At 45.2% G+C, this 20,428-nt stretch overlaps 1 protein-coding gene across 1 annotated transcript; it reads left to right on the forward strand.

The window, feature by feature from the left end:
* The first annotated feature begins 1,918 nt into the window (after positions 1–1,918).
* On the forward strand, positions 1,919–19,285 carry LOC134390206 (cilium assembly protein DZIP1L-like). The gene is given in 8 exon segments (XM_063113445.1): positions 1,919–2,419; positions 6,438–6,526; positions 10,298–10,418; positions 11,115–11,279; positions 15,532–15,660; positions 17,164–17,226; positions 18,611–18,751; positions 19,226–19,285. Coding segments are annotated over 8 exon segments (1,269 nt in total).
* The last annotated feature ends 1,143 nt before the right edge of the window (positions 19,286–20,428 follow it).

Here is a 20,428-nt window from a genome sequence, read left to right on the forward strand (position 1 = left end):
GAAGAACTTGATTGCACAGGGTAAAAGGGGCCTCTTATTGCCTCAGTTAGATTTTCATTTCCTCAAGGGTCGAAATTGTATTTTTGTCATTCAGAAAATAAAAAAAGTAATAGATGATGGTGGGAAGAACTTTGAACAGTATAGGGAGGTGGAAAGTGAAAAATAAAAGTTCTCTAATCTCCATTCCCACTTCCCAGAGGTAGCCATTGCTAATAGCTTCTTGTCTATCCTTCCAGAAATAGTCTATGCTTATGAAATAATATATATAAAAATGAATCACATACACGAATCATAAATAAGCATGTATTATTCATTATAAACAAATTATAACAAATATGAATCATTAATATGTGTGTATATGTATGTATATATATCATCATTGTGCTGCATAACATCTCTCTATTTATCTATCTAACCTTTTCCTACTCACACACGATCCTTCTATTCATTATTTATCCACAATTCACTCTCCCATTTTCCTCCTTTCTGTCACAGGTCACCATTCTAAAGTGATATATATATGTTTTATTTTATGATATATTATTAAATATGATTATATTGCTATATCATTAATGCAGATACAGTGTGTGTGTGTGTATCTTGGAGGTCATGATTCCATATCAGCACATGTGCAGCTGCCTTATACTTATCGATAGCTGCATGGTATTCCATTGTACAGAGATTCTATTGAGCGACAATTGTACTTTGTAATTTGCTTTCTTCTACTTTTTCTTTTCTTTTTACTCTTGAAACATAATTGATTGTACATATTTATAGGATACAGAGTTGACTATCAGTATTTGTGTACAATATGTGATGATCAAATCAGTGTTATCAGCACGTTCATCATTACAAATCGTAATTATTCTTTGTGTCCATCACCCAATTTCTCTCTAACTCCTCTCCCTCTTCCTTTTTTTCTTGTACTTTTACAAATGACACCACAATGACGATTTTTTTACAAGCACATTTGCACTTCTGAGTTTGTTTATAGGATAAGTTGTCATTGTCAGTAGTGGAATGTTTACTTATATTCCCATTGATATTTTCAAACTGCTCTTTAAAGAGAGAAGACGATTTCTATGATCACCAAAAGTGTGCAGAGTAGAATCTAAATCTTTTGGCAACAAACTGGAGTTCTTTTCATTAAAATTTTAGGTTTAAAAAAAAAAGCCCATCATGGATTCACACAACCTGTGCAGAGACACAGCTGCTCTCTGAGGCCCCTGAGGGCAGGAGTGGACCCCAGCTCACTGGAGAACACTTAGTCACGTCGTCACACCTTACTGCTGCAGAAGCTGGGAAAGGTAGCCCACCCGTGCTCCCCTGGAATACTGTAATTACAGGAGGAGAGGGTGGGGCATGGTGGACATCAGGTGGCACTGCCACCCACGGCTGGTTGTTGGACTTTATCCTGAGGTAAATGTAGGTTTGGTAAATGTAGAAGGACCCTCCTCCATGGGACAGCTCCCCACTGACAAATACCACTGCCAGGAACTCCTGCAGGGGAGGTGGGCATGGGGGGCTCACTGCGGACCTACTAAGTGCCAGGGACTAGGCTGGATGCTTTCCCTGCCTCCCTCCCAACCTCAAGCCTGGAAAGTGGGCCCCTGGATCCCCCATATGTGCAGGAGCCTTAATGATGTGCCCAAGGCAGTGGATTGGAATCCACATCTCTGTGGTGGCACAGCACACATTGTCCCTGTGCACAGCAGCATGTGCACATCCACTGCAGCTGTGTGCAGACGCCTCGCCTGGCCCCACCTCAGCTCTTGCTGGTGGGTCACAGCATGTGCAGCCACACGCACCTCACCTAACTCGGACTCTCTTATTTTCTAGGCCCTCTCAGCTCCGTGTCCTGCTGCTGTGGCCTTGGTGGTGCCCTTCCCCGGTGGTCAGAGCCGGGCTGCCCTCACCCATGCAGTCCCCAGCTGCCAGTGCTGGGTGCCTCAGTGGCCTCCTCTTTGGGGCCTACACACTCCCCACCTTCAAGTTCTAGCCTCGCTGTGAGAGCATAGACTGGAGGCGCATTAATGCCCTGGATGTGGACCGTGTGGCCCGGGAGGTGGACGTGGCGGCTCTGCAGGAGAACATTGATGGCGTCACCTTCTGCAACTTGGAGCAGGAAGCCTGCAGCTGCTGTAGGCAGCCTGTGGACCTGGTGCTCCTCAAGGTGCTGCGTCTGGCACAGCTTAGCATTGAGTACCTACTGCACTGCCAGGAGTGCCTGAGTGCCAGCATTGCCCAGCAGGAGGCACGGCTGCAGGCCAGCCTGCGCCAGCAGCAGCAAAGCCAGGTGGAGCTGGGCCACCAGACTGACGAGCTCAAGGTTGTGAGGAAGGAGAGCCACCAGCGTCCCAAGATGATCAGCACCCTGCAGCAGCTGCTAGTGCAGACAGACGCCCACAGCTACCACCCGGTGAGGAGACTCCACAAGGTGGGGAAGTGGGAGGGCTCTGTGGCTGGCCACTGGGCCAGCTGGGCAGCACTGTCCTGGGCCATGAGGCTGCTGGGAGTTCTCCTGACTGGTTAGGAGTAGATTTTAGAGATGCTGCTTGTATTAGTCCATTTATGTTGCTATAACAGAATACCTGAAACTGGGTAATTTGTAAGGAAAAAAGGTTTCTTTGGCTTACGATTCTGGGACAGCTGCATCTGGCACAGGCCTCAGGCTGCTTCTACTCATGGCAGAAAAGTGGCAGGGAGCCAGCAGGTACTAGCAGATCACATGGCGAGAGGAAGCAAAAGAGAGAGAGAGATGAGGTGCCAGGGTCCTATGAACAACCAGCTCTTGCGAGAACTAGTAGAGCGAGAACTCACTCATTACTCTCCCCTCCCCCAGGGAGAGCACTAATCTATTCATGAGGGATCTGCCCCCTGACTCAATCAGTTTCCAACACTGCCACATTGGGGATCAAATTTCCACATGAGTTTTGGAGGGGACAACACATCCAAACTCACTGCTCATGGCCAGAGAGCCCAAGGGTATCTGATTAGGCTGTACAGGGTGTGTGTGTGTTTCTACTCACAAAACTCATGACATCAAATGTGTGTGTGTGTGTGTGTGTGTGTGTGTGTTCTCACACAAACTGACTCTTTAACACCAGTTGGGTGTTCTTCAATGTAATTAAATGCTGATACTGTGTACCTGGAGTTAGCATTAGATCCCACAAGTTGAGTGTTCTGTCCCACCAGACTGGCCACACTTCAGGTGCCAACTGTAAGTCCCAGTCCTCCTGTACTCCTGACTGATTGGTTACAAACTGGGAATTCCCCTAACCACCCCTCCTTAGGTTCAATAATTTGCTAGCATGGGTCACAGAACTCAGGAAGATACTTTCACTGTTACTGGTTTACTGTAAAGGTTATAGCTCAGAAGAGTCCAATGGAAGAGATGTGTAGGGTGAGGTATGGGGAGGGCTAGGAGTGCCTGTGCCCTCTCCAGGACATCAGCCTCCCAGCCCCTCAATGTGTTCATCCTCCTGGAAGCTCTCTAAACCTCGTCATTCAGGGTTTTTATTGACTTTCTGCTGTGTAGGCATGATTGATTGAATCATTGGAGATTGGTGATTAAATCAATATCTATCCCCTGTCCCTTCCTTGGAGGATGGGCTGTGGGGCTGAAAGTCCCATCCCTCTAATCATGCCTGGTCTTTCTGGTGACCAGCCCCCTCCCTGAAGCCATCCAGGGGAGCCCCCCACCAGCCATCTCATTGACACTCGTCACTCCAGAGATTCCAAAATCTCAGAAGCTCTTGTGTTAGGACCCAGAGCCTAAGACCAAACATTATTACAAACGATACTCCTGTCACCACTATTGCTCAGTTAATTACAAAGGTTTTAGGAGATCTGTGCCAGGAACTGGGGAAAAATGCCAAATATATATATATTCTGAGTATATCGCAATATCACAGTGGGACAGAAGGAATCATTAAGGTGCAGTGTTATTTGATTAAATGCTAATTTATACAATGTTTATGATGAAAAAGGTTTTTTGTGTAAGTGACAAAACAGCAGCCTAACATGGCTTAGGCCAGTAGGGAATCTGTTGTTTAATTTAACTGGAAAGTCCAGGGGTGTGGTAGGACGCAGGTCAGCTTACCCCAGGAGCCAGATGATGTCACCAGGAAGTAGCTTCTATCTGCAGCTCTTGGCTCTTCTTCCTCTGTGTTTCTGTTCTCAGAAGGATTCTGTCCACGTGGGGGCCAGTTGGGCAACTGTAATTCCAGCTTCAAACTTTCCCAGATTCAAGGCTGGCATGAAAGAGCACCTTCCTGGTGCCAGCAGCAGCCCGGCTGGTATTTCACTGCATCTCCTGGGTTTGGGTCTCCTACCCATCTCTGAACCACTCCCATGGGCCCAGGAATGGGGCACTGATGGGCTCTGGTTTTGGTCACATGTTCCACCAGAGAGCCGGCGGTAGACAGAAGCCCATGGATTGAGAGTAAGGGAGAGGGGAGCTCCCCAGAAGAAAGTGGGGTGCTGTTACCAAAAGAAGAGGGAGAGGCTGCTGTGTGGCCAGGAAATGCACACATGTCCACGACAAGTGCAGAAAGTGCTCAGTGACACAAAGACATGGCCGAGGCACTGAGGGTCTTTCTGAGGTGGGGTCTGCACTGAGTCTTGAATGTGGAGCTGAGGTTTGGGAAGGGGCACTAAGGCAGAGGCACCCAGGGCACCAGGTGAGAAGGGACTCAGTGTGGTGGGGGAGGATGGCTTTGGCGTAGCCTGGGATGTTTGTGTGGGGGCTGTGGTGAGAGATGTGGCAGGAGAGGACAGCAGAGCCAGGCCACGGTGGCCTTGAATGCCACACTAATGAGCATGGGTCTGCCTGAAGGCAGTGGTGGCTGCGTTCTTCAGGTGCCTGGGTGGTGAGTGTGCTGCTTGAGGTGGGTAGGGGGAAGGTGGGAGAGGTGGGAGTGGGGGAAAGGCTTACAATTTGGGAGAAGATGCCTTATAAAATGTCCACCAATCCACGCAACTGATATTCCTTCTGACAGCTAGAGATTCATTTGTGTCCCTGTGGAACAGCAGAGTGTGAGGACTGGCCGGTTAGCTCAGTTGGTTAGAGCGTGGTGCCGAAAACAGCACGGTCCAGGGTTTCGTCCCTGTACCAGCCAGCACCAAAAAAAAAAAAAAAAGAAGTCCAGAGTGGGCAAAGTCGGTCAGTCCAGCTTATGTCTGTTTGGATTAGGTTTGACTGTGACAGCAGAAAACAATCCTCTAGTCACAAGTGTTTAAACCAGATAGAAGTTTCTCCTCTCTCTCTCTAACAAAATCTGGAGGTAAGCAACCCAGGGCTCATATGCAACGCCACAATCATCAGGGACCCAGTTTTTACTGTGCAGCTCTACCACTCCCGTCATGCGGCTTCTGCCTCATGGTCTAAGGTGGCTGCATGAGGTCCAGCTCTCTGGTCCACCATCCTCGTCAGCAGGAGGAGAGGGGGTGAGGAATGGCATAACTTCCTTTAATTACCCCTCCCAGAACTTGCATACACCACTTCTGCTTACATTTCCTTGGCCAGAATTTAGTCACATGGCCACACTGAGTTCCAGGGAAGGCTGGGACATAAGGTTTATTCCATTGGCCTCATGACCAGCTAAAAATCAGGGTTTCTGTTAGTGAGGAAGAAAGGGAAAATGGGTATGGGGGACAACTGTCAAATTCTGTCACGTTTGCCTTTGTGCAAAGATACAGGTAATCTGCCCCCTGACTCTGGTTAACTCGTCATGGCAGCCTCCAAATCTGGGTGGAGAATCTGAAGTTCTACAGTGAAAAGACGATATGACAGATTGGCAGTGTCTGCAATGCCCTAGCAGAGGGACGCGGAATCACAGATGCCATTTATTCGCTGTCCTCTGCCTCAGGTGGTTCTCAAACCTGGGGTGCGACCCAGACTTGGTATTTTTTCAAACTTTTTGTTATGGCAAATTTCAAACATTACGAAAGTAGAGAGAGTGACGTCATGAGCCTTCCTCTGCAAACTGCCCCGCCCAGCAGTTGTCAACTCATGGCCGTGCTGTTGCGTCTTTTCTCTCCCCACCTTCACACACACCTGGATTGTTTTGAAGCATGTTAGTCATATGATTTTAACTGCAGATATTTCAGTTTCTATCTCTACAAAGCAAGATTCCCGCTTTTAAGCAGAAACACAGCAGCATCATCACAGCCTGAAAAATCAACAGAAATTCCTTAGTATCATCCCATATTCAGTCAGTGTTCACGGTTCCCTGGGACACGGGCAGTGTTTTAAAGCTCTCCAGGTGATGCTAATGGGCAGCTTGGGTGGGCATCACTGCCTTCCTCAGGAAATCAAATTCTTCCTTTCGGAAGTAGCCCAGGGGTCCCACGAGAACAGGATGTTGGGCTAGGGGAAATCCCAGGCTGACTCAGGTGATCTAATTCTGTCGTCCCCATTGCTTTCCCTCATGTAGTGCCACCTGTGTGACAAGACCTTGATGAGTGCCACCTTTCTCCAGGGCCACATCCAGCGCAGGCATGCAGGCGTGGCAGAAGGTGGTGAGTCCAGGCAGCAGCCTGGGGCCCTCCTGGGACTGTGGAAGCACCAGGGGCAGGCATTCAGTGGGCGGGGGACACAAATATCACTTAAAAGTGCCCTCAGAACCTCAGCTTCCAGTTGAGGATGGGGTCATCTCACCACCCATCCTGAGGCATCCCATGTGGGCTGGAAGGGTTTCTGACCACCTGTGTACAGAAGCGGGGCTGGGAGTCTGACAGGTAAGTTTCAGTGTTAGCTTTGTCCGTTTCTATTATGTGAACTTGGCCAATGCTTCCCGCTCTGCAACTCAGTGGCCATCAGTGTGAATGGGGCCGTCAGACAGAGTGACTTTGAAGGGCCCTTACTTCCCAGCCTTCTGTGAATCTGCCATTCTCTGATGCTAGCTACAAGGTGTAAATGAGCAGTCAGACCAGTTCTCTGACTTTTCTGTGTACCTGAACTTACCATGACTTAATCACTTTAATTTTACTATTTCAAATTCCAAAATGAGTAGCAAGGCTGTATGTTTTCCTCATAAATTGATTTGTATACTTTATATCCATTCTTTGGGGTTCAAAAAAAAATTCTGTTGAAACATAAAATAAATGTAAATGTAAAAATCCCCGTAAATACAACATTTTTCCTATTTCCATAATTTTAATTACCTTTTCAAAGAACAGAAAAGTTTTAAAACAGGACCATTTACCTAGCTGCTATGCATTTATTACATATCTAATTCTTGGTTCTGCATTGGAGGCTGCTAAGGAGAAACAAATTTTTCCATGTCTTAAATATTTTTTTCTGATAAAAATATATGTCTTTGATTCCCCCTGTTGGTGGGAATGTAAAGTAGTACAGCTATTACGGAAAACAGTATGGAGGTTCCTCAAGGCACTACAGATAGAACTACCACTTGATCCAGTAATCCCACTACTGGGTATATCCAAAGGAAAGGAAATCAACATGTCGAAGGGACACCTGCACTGCCATGTGTTTCGCAGCTCTATTTACAATAGCCAAGATATGGAACCAACCTAAATGTCCATTGATGGACTAGATAAGGAAAATGTGGCATACATACACAATGGAATACCACTCAGCCATAAAAAGAATGAAATTCTGCCATTCACAGCAGCATGGATGAGCTTGGAGAAAATTATGTTAAGTGAAATAAGCCAGACACAGAAAAAGAAATACTTCATGTTCTCACTCATAGGTGGAAGCTAAAAATGTCGATCTCACAGACATGGAGAGTAGAATTGTGGTAGCTAGAGACTGGTGGGAGGAGGGGGGAGGGAAGATGGGAGAGAGTGGTCCATGGACACAAAATTGTAGAGAGACAGGAAGAATAAGACCTACTGTTCCACAGCAATGTAGGGTGACTACAGTTAACGACAAATTACTGTATAATTCAAGTATTGAATTGAGAGTAATTTGCATGTTTCCAATACAAAGAGGCAACAAATGCTTCAGGTGATGGGTATGCTAAATACCCTGATATGATCATTGCACACTGTATAAATGTACCCAAATATCACACTGTACTCCATAAATACATACAATTAACATGGGTCAATCAAGAAAAATAAAGAGAAAAAAAAAGAAATAGAGAGTAGAATAGTGGTTATCAGAGGCAGGGAAGGGGAGTAGGGACAAGGGACAGGGAGAAGATGGTAAGTGGATACCTTAGAAAGTTACAGTTAGATAGGAGTAATAGGTTCTGGTTCTCTAGAGTGGCTACAGCTAAGCTATTATATTGTATTGTGTATTTCAATATAGCTGGAAAGGATCTTGAATGTTATAACCACAAAGAGATGACAAATGTTTAGGTGATGGCTATGCTAATTATTCTGATTGGATCATTGTACGATATATGCATGTATTGAAACAACACACTGTATCCAATACAATATGCAATAAAGAAATAGATGAATTAAAAATATGTACATCTTTATATAGAACATATAAATGCAGGAAGATAGAAAAGAGAAAATGAAAACCACAGACAGTAGCAACAGCAGTTCATATTTTGGTGTATTCTCTATCATTTTGCCTGTAGACTGTCAACTTGAAAAACAAACAGAGAGGCTGTCTAAAAGAGTTTAATCGGGAATAGGGCACTGCAAGGGGAATACATGGGCGATAGCAAACTATGTGCATGTTCAGGGAGGTAAAGGAAGACAAAGGGTTTTAAAGGAAAATGATGGAGGATTACTTAATTGTTTTTGGATAATTATCTTTGGCTACTAGGACCAATAACAGGGTGACTCCAGTCCAAGGTGGGACAGGCAATCGCGGGGCAGATGTCCTCACAGAAGTATTTTCTGTGTGAGGTTGTAAAGCCCTTTGTGCAAAGCTGTGGTTTTGCAGAGTCCTTTGTGATAGTTCTTATCAGACATATGTGAGAACCACCCCTGTGCACGGCCTTCCCCTGCTCTATTTGTTAGGGTTTTGAACAAGACATACATAATCATATAGTGTTATGCACTTTGACTATTGCTTACTTTCATGTCAGACTGTATTACATTTTCCAGTGTCATTAACTTCTGTTTGAAAGCATGGTATTTAAGGCTGAATCATATTCTATCAAGTGGCTATCATAATTTATATCATAATTTCCTCCTGTTGAACATGAGTGTACTTCAAAAAGTTCATGGAGAGATTCATATTGTCTTTTAATTGTATTTTCCATAAACTTTTTGAAGTACCCTCGAATATGGCTCACGCAAAAATTTCTGTATTAGAAATCTTATGATCAGTATTGTTACATGTAAATTTTGGTGTACATCTCTTATTATTTCTTTAAGGTAAAGTGCTATAAGGAGAGGGGAAATGTGTTCTTAAGCTAACTAGTGATTCATCAGTATTCACGACCTTTTTATTCTTGGGGAGCTGGATTCTCAGAAGCCCAGCTATCCTATGCCACACTCACCTCAAATCACTGTATTAAATCAAATTAATTTCTACTACATCTAAATATTGTTTGCTTCCAAAAACTTCAACCTGAGAAAGGCCACATCTCTTTCTCCAAAAGAGGCTTAGAGTTTCAATAACAATACTGTCTATCTAATAAGCACTAAACATACTTTAAAAGTAACACATGTTCAAGTACAATTGGTATCTTTTTTCAGTAACCCCTAACTCTTGTGTTATCAGTGTGTGGTATACTTAGAATGGTCTTTTATACTTCATTCTGAATCATTCTTTTTAACTTAAAAAATGTAAAGTATACACTTAAAGCAACCTGGTTAAAATATTACTTTATTACATATGCTGTCTTTTTTTCATTTGAAATTTAAAATGACACACTTAAATTATGCTGTATTATTGAAAAGTGTAAACTTAAAACTACAGTTATTTTTGTTAATTTAAACTCCTGTCTGATTGCTGTCAGAATACATCGCTGTTCTTTGTATTAATAATTGGTGTGTACACTGCTTCTGTTACTCTAGGCATTTTTACATTTCTAGGTGTCTACTGTCAAAATACTTATTTAAATGACAATACAATAGTAGTTCACACATATGGAGCTGCTGAGCCAGGCACTGTGCTAAGTACCTTGCATTATCTCATTTCATCCTCACAGTAACCCTCTGAGTTTGGTAATACTATTTCCTCCATTTTGCAGTTTGGAGACACAGAAGGTCAGGGAGGTTATGTCATTGACCCCAAATCAATGTACTAAGTAGCAAAGCTGGTCTCAGAACAAGGTGTGACTGATTGAAGCGGCAAGAGACTACACTCCAGTGACTTTTGACTTAAGCTGATAAGCCTCTCTTTGCATGGACCCCACAGGAAAACAGAAGAAGCAGGACAGCCAGCGGAAGAAGTGCTGGGAGAGCTTCGGGCCAAGCTAAAGTGGACCCAAGGGGAGCTGGAAGCTCAGAGGGAGGTTGAGAGGCAGAGACAGCTGCAGGTGGGCACAGGGAACAAACGTCAGGGAGACTTGGGTCACAGACTACCCAAGAGACTCACGATGCATGTGAGTCTCACAGGCCAAAGTGCCAGCTGTTTCCCAAGGCGTGAGAGCTGGGATGACCTCTTCCCGGATGTGGCAAATAATTTTGAGCAGTCAAGAAAGGAAGATCGAATTATCTTTGCCAGACCTTTGTGGCTTAAAGTAGAGCAGAGAGTTTCAATTGGCTTCATTAATCAGCACCCTCTGAGGGCATTTGAACTTGAACCTTATCTTCTTATACTGTTAGTTAGCTTTTTGAGGACAAAAGACCGGGTCTGATTCTGAAAGCTTCAGAACCCATCCCACAGGAAGTGCTCAGTAAATGCTTGTGGAATGAAAATATGCAAACTCGCCCTGCTCCTTGCTTCATTTGTTCATTCATCACTCATTCCCTCAGCACGCGTTCACTGAGCACCAGCCAGGCTGGGCATTGGGAGGGATATGAAGAAAGACAAGTCCTATCCTCAGGGGACTTTACAATTAGATGAGACTGGATTAGACTGGCCATCCCCAAGTGCACACAGAGGGCACTGGGGGGTAGATGTTCTTTGGGTCTCCATAGTGTCTTGCGTGGACCAGGGCCCAGCAGGTCCTCAGCAAAGATTTGCTATAATGCGGAATTACTGATTATATCATTCTTGCTTTTCTTCGTAGGAAGCAGAAATCAGTCATCAGAGGGAAATAGAAGCTAGGAAAGAATTGGAAGAGTGGAAAGAAAAAGAGTGGACCACGCTTTATGAAGAAATAGATAAGCAAAAAAAAAAATTACTGGGCGATGAATGTAGAAGTATCACCAACAAGTATTCTATTCTAGAAGAGGTACCCAACAGAAAAGGCTTTTCAAAGTTGTTTTGTTGAAAATCTGCTTATGTGTTCTCAAAATTCATTTCTTAGTTTGTACTAATTTTTCTTCATCTGCCATTGGGGGCCAATACACTCTGAGCCCCGATGTCATAGGCCAGTGCCTGGGGCTGAATCACTCTTATGTCACATACTGGCTGTGTGACATTGGACTAGTCACCTAACCTCCCAGTGTTGCATTTCTTTTCTGTAAGATAGGCTTCTGAAAGGGTTACATTAGCATATGTACAGTACACAGTACTTAACATTATCTGGAATGTAGTAATACGCCAGTAGTATATGAGGCATATAGCAATATAATAGATATTATCCTTATTTTTGCAAAGGCCTTTCATCACTGGACAAGAAATGAGGCAAAATCTAAAGGAATGCATTTTTCTCCCAACAGATGTTCTGAGTGCTGGCTGCATGCCGGGCTCTCTGTTGGGGTCTGTGAAGGTCCCACATAACAGCTAACTTTTACTGACTGTATTCACTATTTTCCAGCCCCTGTGTAGAGCACTTTATAAAAGCACTAACTTTTAATCCTTATAACAATCAAACACAACATTCTCACAGTGGGTGCAGCATTAGTTTATTAATTACTTTTTTAAAGTTCTTTTTTGTTTGTTTGTTTTTTAAAGCAGTCATTCTTAACGAGTAAAGAAATTGAGGCCACAAACCTTGTCCAAAGTCACTCAGTTAGTAATAGGTGGAGCTGGAATTTGAACCTAGCTCTTTAAACTCCAAAGCTCCTGCTCTTGTACCATATATACCATCTCGTTTATGCAGGAAAACCTTATTAAAGTTACCCCTGGAGTATCTTCCCATGTGTATGTATATATACATCTGTGGCTGGAACTGTATCAAGAAAAAGGTTTTGTGGAAAATATTTTTAAAATGTATTTATATCTCATTGGTCCTGTTAATATCAAGGAGAATCTTGTTTTTGTTTTTTAAATTAAATTATTTATTATTAATATTATTATTTTTTACATTCTAAGATGTCGTGGAGCAGTTGGGAAAGGGGAAGAGGGAAAGAGGGAGGTGGATAGAATGGGGGGAAGAGAAGGGGTATGTGGTTGAGGTCTGTGGCCCCCCTCATTCCTGCAGGGGAGCCCAGGGGACTTCTGGCAGTGGCTTGGTCACGGCTTGGCTGGATGTAGACTTTAGGGGGGCATGGCTGAGGTCCTTGGGGTCCCCCTTCAACCCAGGACCCCCGGCGTGCTTCTGGCAGCAGCTTGGTGGTCATCACTGGGTTGGATGCAGATGTCGGGGGCATGGCCGAGGCCTTCAGCATCCTCCCACCTGAGCTTGGGAGCCTGGAGGCTTCCGGTCCTTCTAGGTTTTATAGGTGTTCTTTGATGGTGTTAGACCTTTACTGGTTAATATCAGAACTTTGTCTCTGATCTGCGGGCTTTTTTGTTTTTTTCTTTCAGTTCTGTGTTGGATTATACACTATTCCCACCATGGAAACTCTGCACTGGAACTTATTTATTGATCTTTGGTTACTTCTAAAATGCGGAAACCTCCTGTGGGAACCAACACTTGAGTCCTGTGGCTGAGATAAATTGCTGCTTTGCTGCTGATTCTCTGGGGCAGGCTTTTTGTGCAGCTCAGGTTTTAATTGTTGACTTGTAAGCACTTCCAGGTCTTGTAAGGTCTGGTACACTGGGGTTGTGTGGAAACTCTGGTCTGGGCCTGAGACTTTCCAATAAACTGCTCCCCCTGCAGTTCAATATTCCTGACCAGTCTCCACTGAGTGGGCCTACACTAATTGGGGGGCAGATCAGCTGTCCATGCTGTGCCCCAGTGTTCTCCCAGTGGGCCAATCTCTGCCATCTCCTAAACTCCAAACACTTCTCATGTGATGGGCCATGCTGCTGGTCCCTTGTGATGACTCACTGGCCTCTGAATGGTTCCCTTTTTCAGTTGTATGTGGCCCCTTGCTCCTATGTGGGTCTGCGGGAACCCTGTTAGTGGCCTTGCTGGCCTAAGGGCCAGGAAGACCCTCTTCTCCCCGGCTGCCTCCAAGCAAATTCATATGAAGGGCACAGCCACATCTTTTGCCAGCTTCCACTCTGTGTGCTCACCAGGGCCAACCTTGAAGCAGCCGGGGTTCGAAACCATTGGAGCGGTCCTTTCTTTCTCTCATCGTGACTTGTGCTGCCTTCATGAACTCTGTAGGTCTCTCTTACTCTTTCCCTGAGCTCTGGTGGCCCCAGCTTGGCAGTTCATTGCTTTTTAATACTTGTAAATTGGTTGATTGTGGAGAGAGTTTTGCTGGGGATCATTTATTAGGCCATCTTGATCAGAAGTCAGAATCTTGTATTTGAAAATGAAATGTCTACTAGTATTTCTCACGATCACTCCACATTTTGCCTAAAGAAACACCTTGGCAGCTTTTGCAAAAGGGAATTGTTATAGGATATGCCTGAAGTCTCGGGTGGTCCATCATCTCAGTCTGAGGTGGAAAGCCAAGGATGGAAGCTGGTGGGCTCAAATGAGAGCTGTGTGAGGCCGGGGGGATGGGGACAGGCAGTATCTAAAATGACCTGAGCCCTCCCAGCCTAAATTCACCCCAATAGGGTAAAAAAAGACCTGTGGAAGACAAGATGCTGGTTCACCATATGGCTGTCATGCTACTGACACCCAGCTCCACACGCATCATTTCCGAGCTCATCTGAATGTCGCCTGACTCCCACACTTCCCTGACACGTGCTAGCGGAGTAGACACTGATAAACAGGTATCGATTTGAATTTGCAGTTGTTCAGAAACACTTCATCAAGGGTCAAAAGCTTACTTTTGGTTAGAAAATTCTGAGTTTTGGTTAATGAGGACAAAATCCTTACCATCCATGGTTTTCCTTTTAACTTGGATCTCATTATCCTAAACTGGAATATCCGATCCATTTTTTTTCCTTCTTAAAGGATTGCTAATGTTGTGTTTTGGTGTTTGTTTGTTTCACTCCTGTCTCCTCAACATTTTATTTTACTTTTGTAAAAGTACAGGAACCAAACTGTATACAAAATTCTCAGTGTAGTTGGATAATTATTTTGCTAATTAATTGTTTTTAATTCCGGGGGGAGGGGGAAACAGGTAAGATTCCGTTTAGAATGATTGTGAAAAACACTGTAAGATAGTCCATTTTCAAAACACAAGAAAGGATTCTCCTTGATGTCAGGAGGGCCAATGAGAGCTAAATACATTTTGAAAATATTTCTCCTCAAAAACTTTTCTCTAATATGGAAATCTGACAGCTTACCTTGGCTAAGTTACCTGGACCAAAGAGAGAACTTGAGATTAGATATGGGGTAAATTGAGCAGCCAAAGGAGCCTCTAACTGAAAAGAGGATCCCATGAAGGATTGTGGTGCCCAGAAAGCGGGCTGTATGGTGTGTCATAAGCGGCAGTGTGGAAACCAAAAGTGACCCATCAGAAATCCAGAGCTGTGCATACATCTGATCAAGCGTTTGACTCTATGAAAATGTTCAAGGAGTTTAGGAATGGTTAACATTTGAACCCAATATTGTTTAAGCAGTAGTTGAAAAGAGTTAGCAAGAATGATACCAAGTTGAACTCGGGGGCGTGCAGTTCCTTAATGCTTAAATAGGGCTTATGAGTTACATAGAGTAATAGAGATGGTGATTTGTTGCTTTTGTTACTGTGATAGTGATATGTTTAAAAAAAACAACCTTAGTTGAATGGGAAGGTATCCTCTCTTTGTGCTATTTTCAGTGCCTTTGCTAGCTCAGGAATCATCAGGTATTGAAGACATGACTCTAAGCTGTGCAAAACCAGCCCTTCCTGGTGACAGCCAGGATTTTTTCTGGGGGAAGACCAGGAGTCCTCAGGGAGTGGTCTGGGGTGCAGGAGACCCTCCCATGGGCTCTAAGAGTCTGGTTCTCTTCAGCCTATTATAGACTGAGGCAGAAATGGGGCAGCAGTTAGGCGAGCTTGGGGTTTTAAGTACAGCAGAATTCAAGTGACACTGAAATCATACTCTGAATTCTGTTCTTCCGTGGGAACTTGCTTTCCTGTGCCAGGGCTGAGCCTAGGAGAACATGACTGAAGGGGAATGCTGACTTGCAGGTGTGCAGGTATCTAGTGAGGACCAGTTGGGGGTTCTTGGTTGGGGTAGAGTGTGTCCTTCTGACACTATTCAAAGTATGAAAGACATCATCATGATTAGATCTTCATCTAAATAAAACTATGGCCTGGTCATTTCAGAAACTGCAGGCTCTGCAATCCCACAGTGTAATGGAGTCCAACCTCGGATCACTGCGGGATGAGGAGTCTGAGGAGAGACTCAGGCAGACACAGGAGCTCCAAGCCCTGAGACGGAAGATGGAAATTCAGGTGAGCTGACACTCTGTTCCTTTCTTCCCAGAGCAAGCCAAGAGCGAAGTTGTCTTCCAATACGTTCTCTCATTTTTGCTCTATGGATTTAGGGAAGTTGAAAGACCTCAGAGTTCTATATTTTCAGAACTTCTGCCAATCCATGAAGGCATGGTGTTCTCAGGTGAGGCAGGTGATACATGTAGAATGTCAGAAATGCCTGGGATGTTTTTCAAAATACATAGTGCTGTGTCTCTTATTGGACATCTTTGCCCCCATTTCAATTCTAACCCAGTTGAAAATAACTCTTAGTGTGACAGTCTTCCAGATTTTAAGATATTTGGGATGGATCCAGTGGTGCGATGGTAAATGGTTAGCAATCATCTCTCTGGAACTAAACAAGCTTTGATTTGTAGCATTTGCCATTTTCCATGGTGTAAATACTCCCACCATGGCTGGAATGTGAGGTCACTGAATGGAGTCGGGGAGACTTGTGCACAGTCTGCTTCCATGGGCTGGTGGGAGGTGGCTCTGGCCACCACTGGATGAATCTCAGTGCAATCCAGTTGTAAATGATCTGTATCAGTGACAACTCCTTGTCAAGAAGGGGCAGCAGGAACCATCACTCAATCTGTTCTGCTCCTGTTTCTCTTCTCCAGTGTTGTGGAGAAAGAGCTTAAAGTCTAACTAAAAGCCACAGTAAAGAGTTTCCACTGATATTTCACAAGTTTCCCATTCTAAAAAGCCATTCTTTTCCTGTGAACTCTGTTCACATTCTTTGACTATTTTTCTATTATTGATGATTTTCCATAACAACTGTGAGTGTTATAATGTATAGAAATTAACCCACTTGTTGCTCTAGTTGTGGCGATTTTTCCGTTTTTTTTATCAGTCTTTCACTTAATCATGGTTTGGTCATACAGAAATGAATAATGTTCACGTGCTCAAAAACGTCCAAATTATCAATATTTTCTCTATGGCCATCCATACTCTGAGATTTAAAAAGAAAATATTCCTGTATTTTCTTTTAGTACTTTTATGGCCTTATATTTTATGTTCAATTCTTTGATCAAGCTAGAATTTATTTTGGTTTAAGATATATAATAAGGATCCAAGTTCATATCTTTTTCTAAACAGCTAGCCACTCGCTTAAACACCATTAGTCAATAATCCCCTCCTCCTGGGCCGGCCCCATGGCTCACTCAGGAGAGTGCAGTGCTGGTAGCAGTGAGGCCGCAGGTTCGGATCCTATATAGGGATGGCCGGTGCGCTCACTGGCTGAACGTGGCACGGACCACACCATGCCGAGGGTCACGATCCCCTTACCGGTCAGAAAAAATAATAATAATAATCCCCTCCTCCTCCCCTCACTAATTTCCTTTTTCCCCCTTCTTTATCTGTTTTTTAATTCTGTTCCACTACTCTGTCTGCCTAATCATGAGCAGGTACTTTTTAATTCCTGTAGTGTTATTATATATTTTTAACATCTAGAGGCCCATTTGGTGAGCTTTGACTGTTTTTCAGAAAATGCAGTGCAAGAGGAAAGTGAAGAACCTGCAGGAAGAGCATGCGGCTGAGATGATGGAAGCAGCTCTTGTCGGGTGGCCCGGCGGAGCCTGGTTTCCTGTGACCTCCTCGCATAATTCAGCAACCCCCCGCCTGGAACTGGTTGGCACATATTTTGTTGCTGCCATTGACTCTGTCTGCGGACCCCCATCAATACACAGAAAGGGTCAGCTGCAAGGCGAGCGACTTCCCTGGCCAGGGGCAGGGCCTTCAGCTCTTCTCAGCTGAGCCCAACACAGCTTTTCTTCAGTGGTGACCCCTTGAGGCCCTTTTGTTCTATCAGCCTCACATGAATCCCCTGGTCATTTTGTGTGTGGGCTCCTCTTCGAAATCCCCCCACTCCAGGAGAGAGCCAGGTGGCTGTGGACCACGAGGATAGTTCAGGGGAGTTGAATTGGAAGGACTCATACTGAGACCAGTGAACAGGGCAGCAGGCCCAGGGCAGAGGAAACAGCTTCTGTAGCAATGTCCCTGAGGAAAAGGCGAGGTGGGAAGCAGGCTGGGTAACAGGAGCCCCAGGCCCTGCCTGCAGCTCAGAAGGTGAGAGTGCTGAGGCCGGAGCCCAGCCCCGGGTGGACACTCCCCACTTCAGTGCAGGGATGCACAGTCATCCCCGTGTCATGGCTTTACTTTATTTGCAACATTTAAACATTACTCAAACTCGTTAGTTCAAATAGATCAAATTCATTCCAAAAGCAGAAGAAATAAATTAAGGTATACTGAGTAAAGTTTCACTTCCACCCATCCCCATCTACCTGCCCCCAGCACTCACCCTGCAGGTGATGACTTTGATTGGTTTCTTGTATATTCTTCTGGAGTTTCTTTATGCAAATATTAATAATCTCTTTGCTCTGACACCAGAGGCAGCATGTTACACATTTGTGTTTACCTCTTGTTTTTGCCTAAAAATGATTTGGGAGTGGCCTCACTTAATGTCCATTTGATGATTTGTGAGTGGCCTCACTTAATGTCCCTCCCGTGGGTAGGCACACCTGACAGAGAGCCCTTTTTGTCCTGGTCTTAGGGGCCTGCATTCCATTCTGACTTCTCTTCAGGCACAGCTTGAAAACATCCCCAAACTGGAAGGTAGGGAATCTTCTTTTTTTTTTTTTTTTGTCTTTTTCATGACCGGCACTCAGCCAGTGAGTGCACCGGCCATTCCTATATAGGATACGAACCCGCGACGGGAGCATCGCCACGCTCCCAGCGCTGCACTCTCCCGAGTGCGCCACGGGTCGGCCCAAGTAGTCTTCTTAGAAAGCCCCCTGCCTAGGTCTAGAAATCCTCCACCCTGCTTCAAGGGAAACCTTTGACCAGTATTGGCCTATTGGTACAGGCCCTGCAGACAGCAGGCACTCAGGGTTCCCTGCAGACAGTTTTCTGACCGACCCTTCTATGCCACCAGCCGCAGGAGGAGAACAAGAGGGTCCAGGCCTCCCTGTCTCAGGATGAGAGGAAGGCAGCTGCCCAGGTCCGGCGCCAGATCAGCGCCCCCCACACCCAGCAGCAGGAACAAACTGGGCTCATCGCCTCCCAGGAGGAGAGGGTAGGTCTGTCCCCATCCAGCTAGGCCCTGGTGCCCCAGGCCTGTTCCTGCGAGGAGCTCCTTGGACTCTTCTGGGCTCATCAGCGCTAGTCTCATTAGGCTCCTGAAGGGGAGGGAGGAAGGGTCCTCGGGCACGAGGGGCACAGAGTGGTGAGAGGCAGCTGCTGGCCTCCAGGCTGCAGAAGCACCATCCTGTTCAGTGGCTGCCGGCAGAGGGTTCATGCCAACACCAGAGCCCGTAGAAATGCCCGACGCCTGGTTGATAGTTTGTTCCTTCCTCTTCTAAGCCTCACTAGTCCCCTTGAAGGTAGGCATCACCTTCTCCCTCTCTTCATTTGACAAAGGATGACAAAGGCTGGAGAAGCCAGGTTCTTGGCGTGAGTCTGCACGGGGCACTCTGGAAGTGGCAGGGGTGAGACCCAGCCCCAGCCAGGCAGGCGGATGCAGAGCTGTGTCTTTCCACTGTGCTCTCAGCCGTGGCTGCCCACCCAGCACCTTCTCCCTGCTGAGGTTTCAGAGGAACCAGAGCAATGAGCAGTTTATCACACTCCTAAATCTAGTCCTGTGACTCCTCCCCTACTGCCGATTATTCTCTGCCCAGCCCAGGCTCAGCTCCCCCTCCTGAGCCCCAGGTCTCTGGAAAAGCTCTGTCTTCTCCTCTGGGCCCTCCCGTGGCCTCTGGTCCTTGCCATGGTTCTGAGGCCAGCACCTTGTGGACCTTCTCCACACAGCTTCCCTGGCTGAGCCCCCACAGTCACGGTCTAGTTCACCCTTCCTGTCCCTGCAGTCCTTGTGCTTTTCTGCTCCCAGCCACACTTCACCCAGGTGGCACATCTGTCCCCTCTCCTGCTGCTTTCCTTTTCACTGTTGCTCCCCAAACACTCAGATCTTCACCACTGTGGCCACTCATGTCCCGTCTGGAAGTCTCCTCCTGATGTTACCCAGAACTCTTATCTGCAAAGGTTTCGGTTAGAAACTCACTGGCTATGTTTGCAGATGACATGATCCTATATATCGAACAGCCTAAAACCTCTACAAAAATACTGCTGGAATTGATAAATGATTTCAGCACAGTAGCAGGATACAAAATCAACACACAAAAATCAGTAGCATTTCTTTTCTCCAATAGTGAACATGCAGAACGAGAAATCAAGAAAGCCTGCCCATTTACAATAGCCACCAAAAAAATAAAATACTTAGGAATTGAGTTAACCAAGGAGGTGAAAAATCTCTATAATGAGAACTACAAACCACTGCTGAGAGAAATTAGAGAGGATACAAGAAGATGGAAAGATATTCCATGCTCTTGGATTGGAAGAATCAACATAGTGAAAATGTCCATACTATCCAAAGTGATATACAAATTCAATGCAATCCCCATCAAAATTCCAAAGACATTTTTCTCAGAAATGGTAAAAACTATCCAGTCATTTATATGGAACAATAAAAGACCACGCATAGCCAAAGCAATGCTGAGCAAAAAAAAATAAAGCTGGGGGCATAACACTACCTGACTTTAAGCTATACTACAAAGCTATAATAACCAAAACAGTATGGTTCTGGCATAAAAACAGACACACCGACCAATGGAATAGAATAGAGAATCCAGAAATCAACCCACACACTTACTGCCATCTGATCTTTGACAAAGGCACCAAGCCTATTCACTGGGGAAGG

Source organism: Cynocephalus volans, chromosome 11 (genome assembly GCF_027409185.1).
Source record: "Cynocephalus volans isolate mCynVol1 chromosome 11, mCynVol1.pri, whole genome shotgun sequence".
NCBI classification, from domain to species: Eukaryota; Metazoa; Chordata; class Mammalia; order Dermoptera; family Cynocephalidae; genus Cynocephalus; species Cynocephalus volans.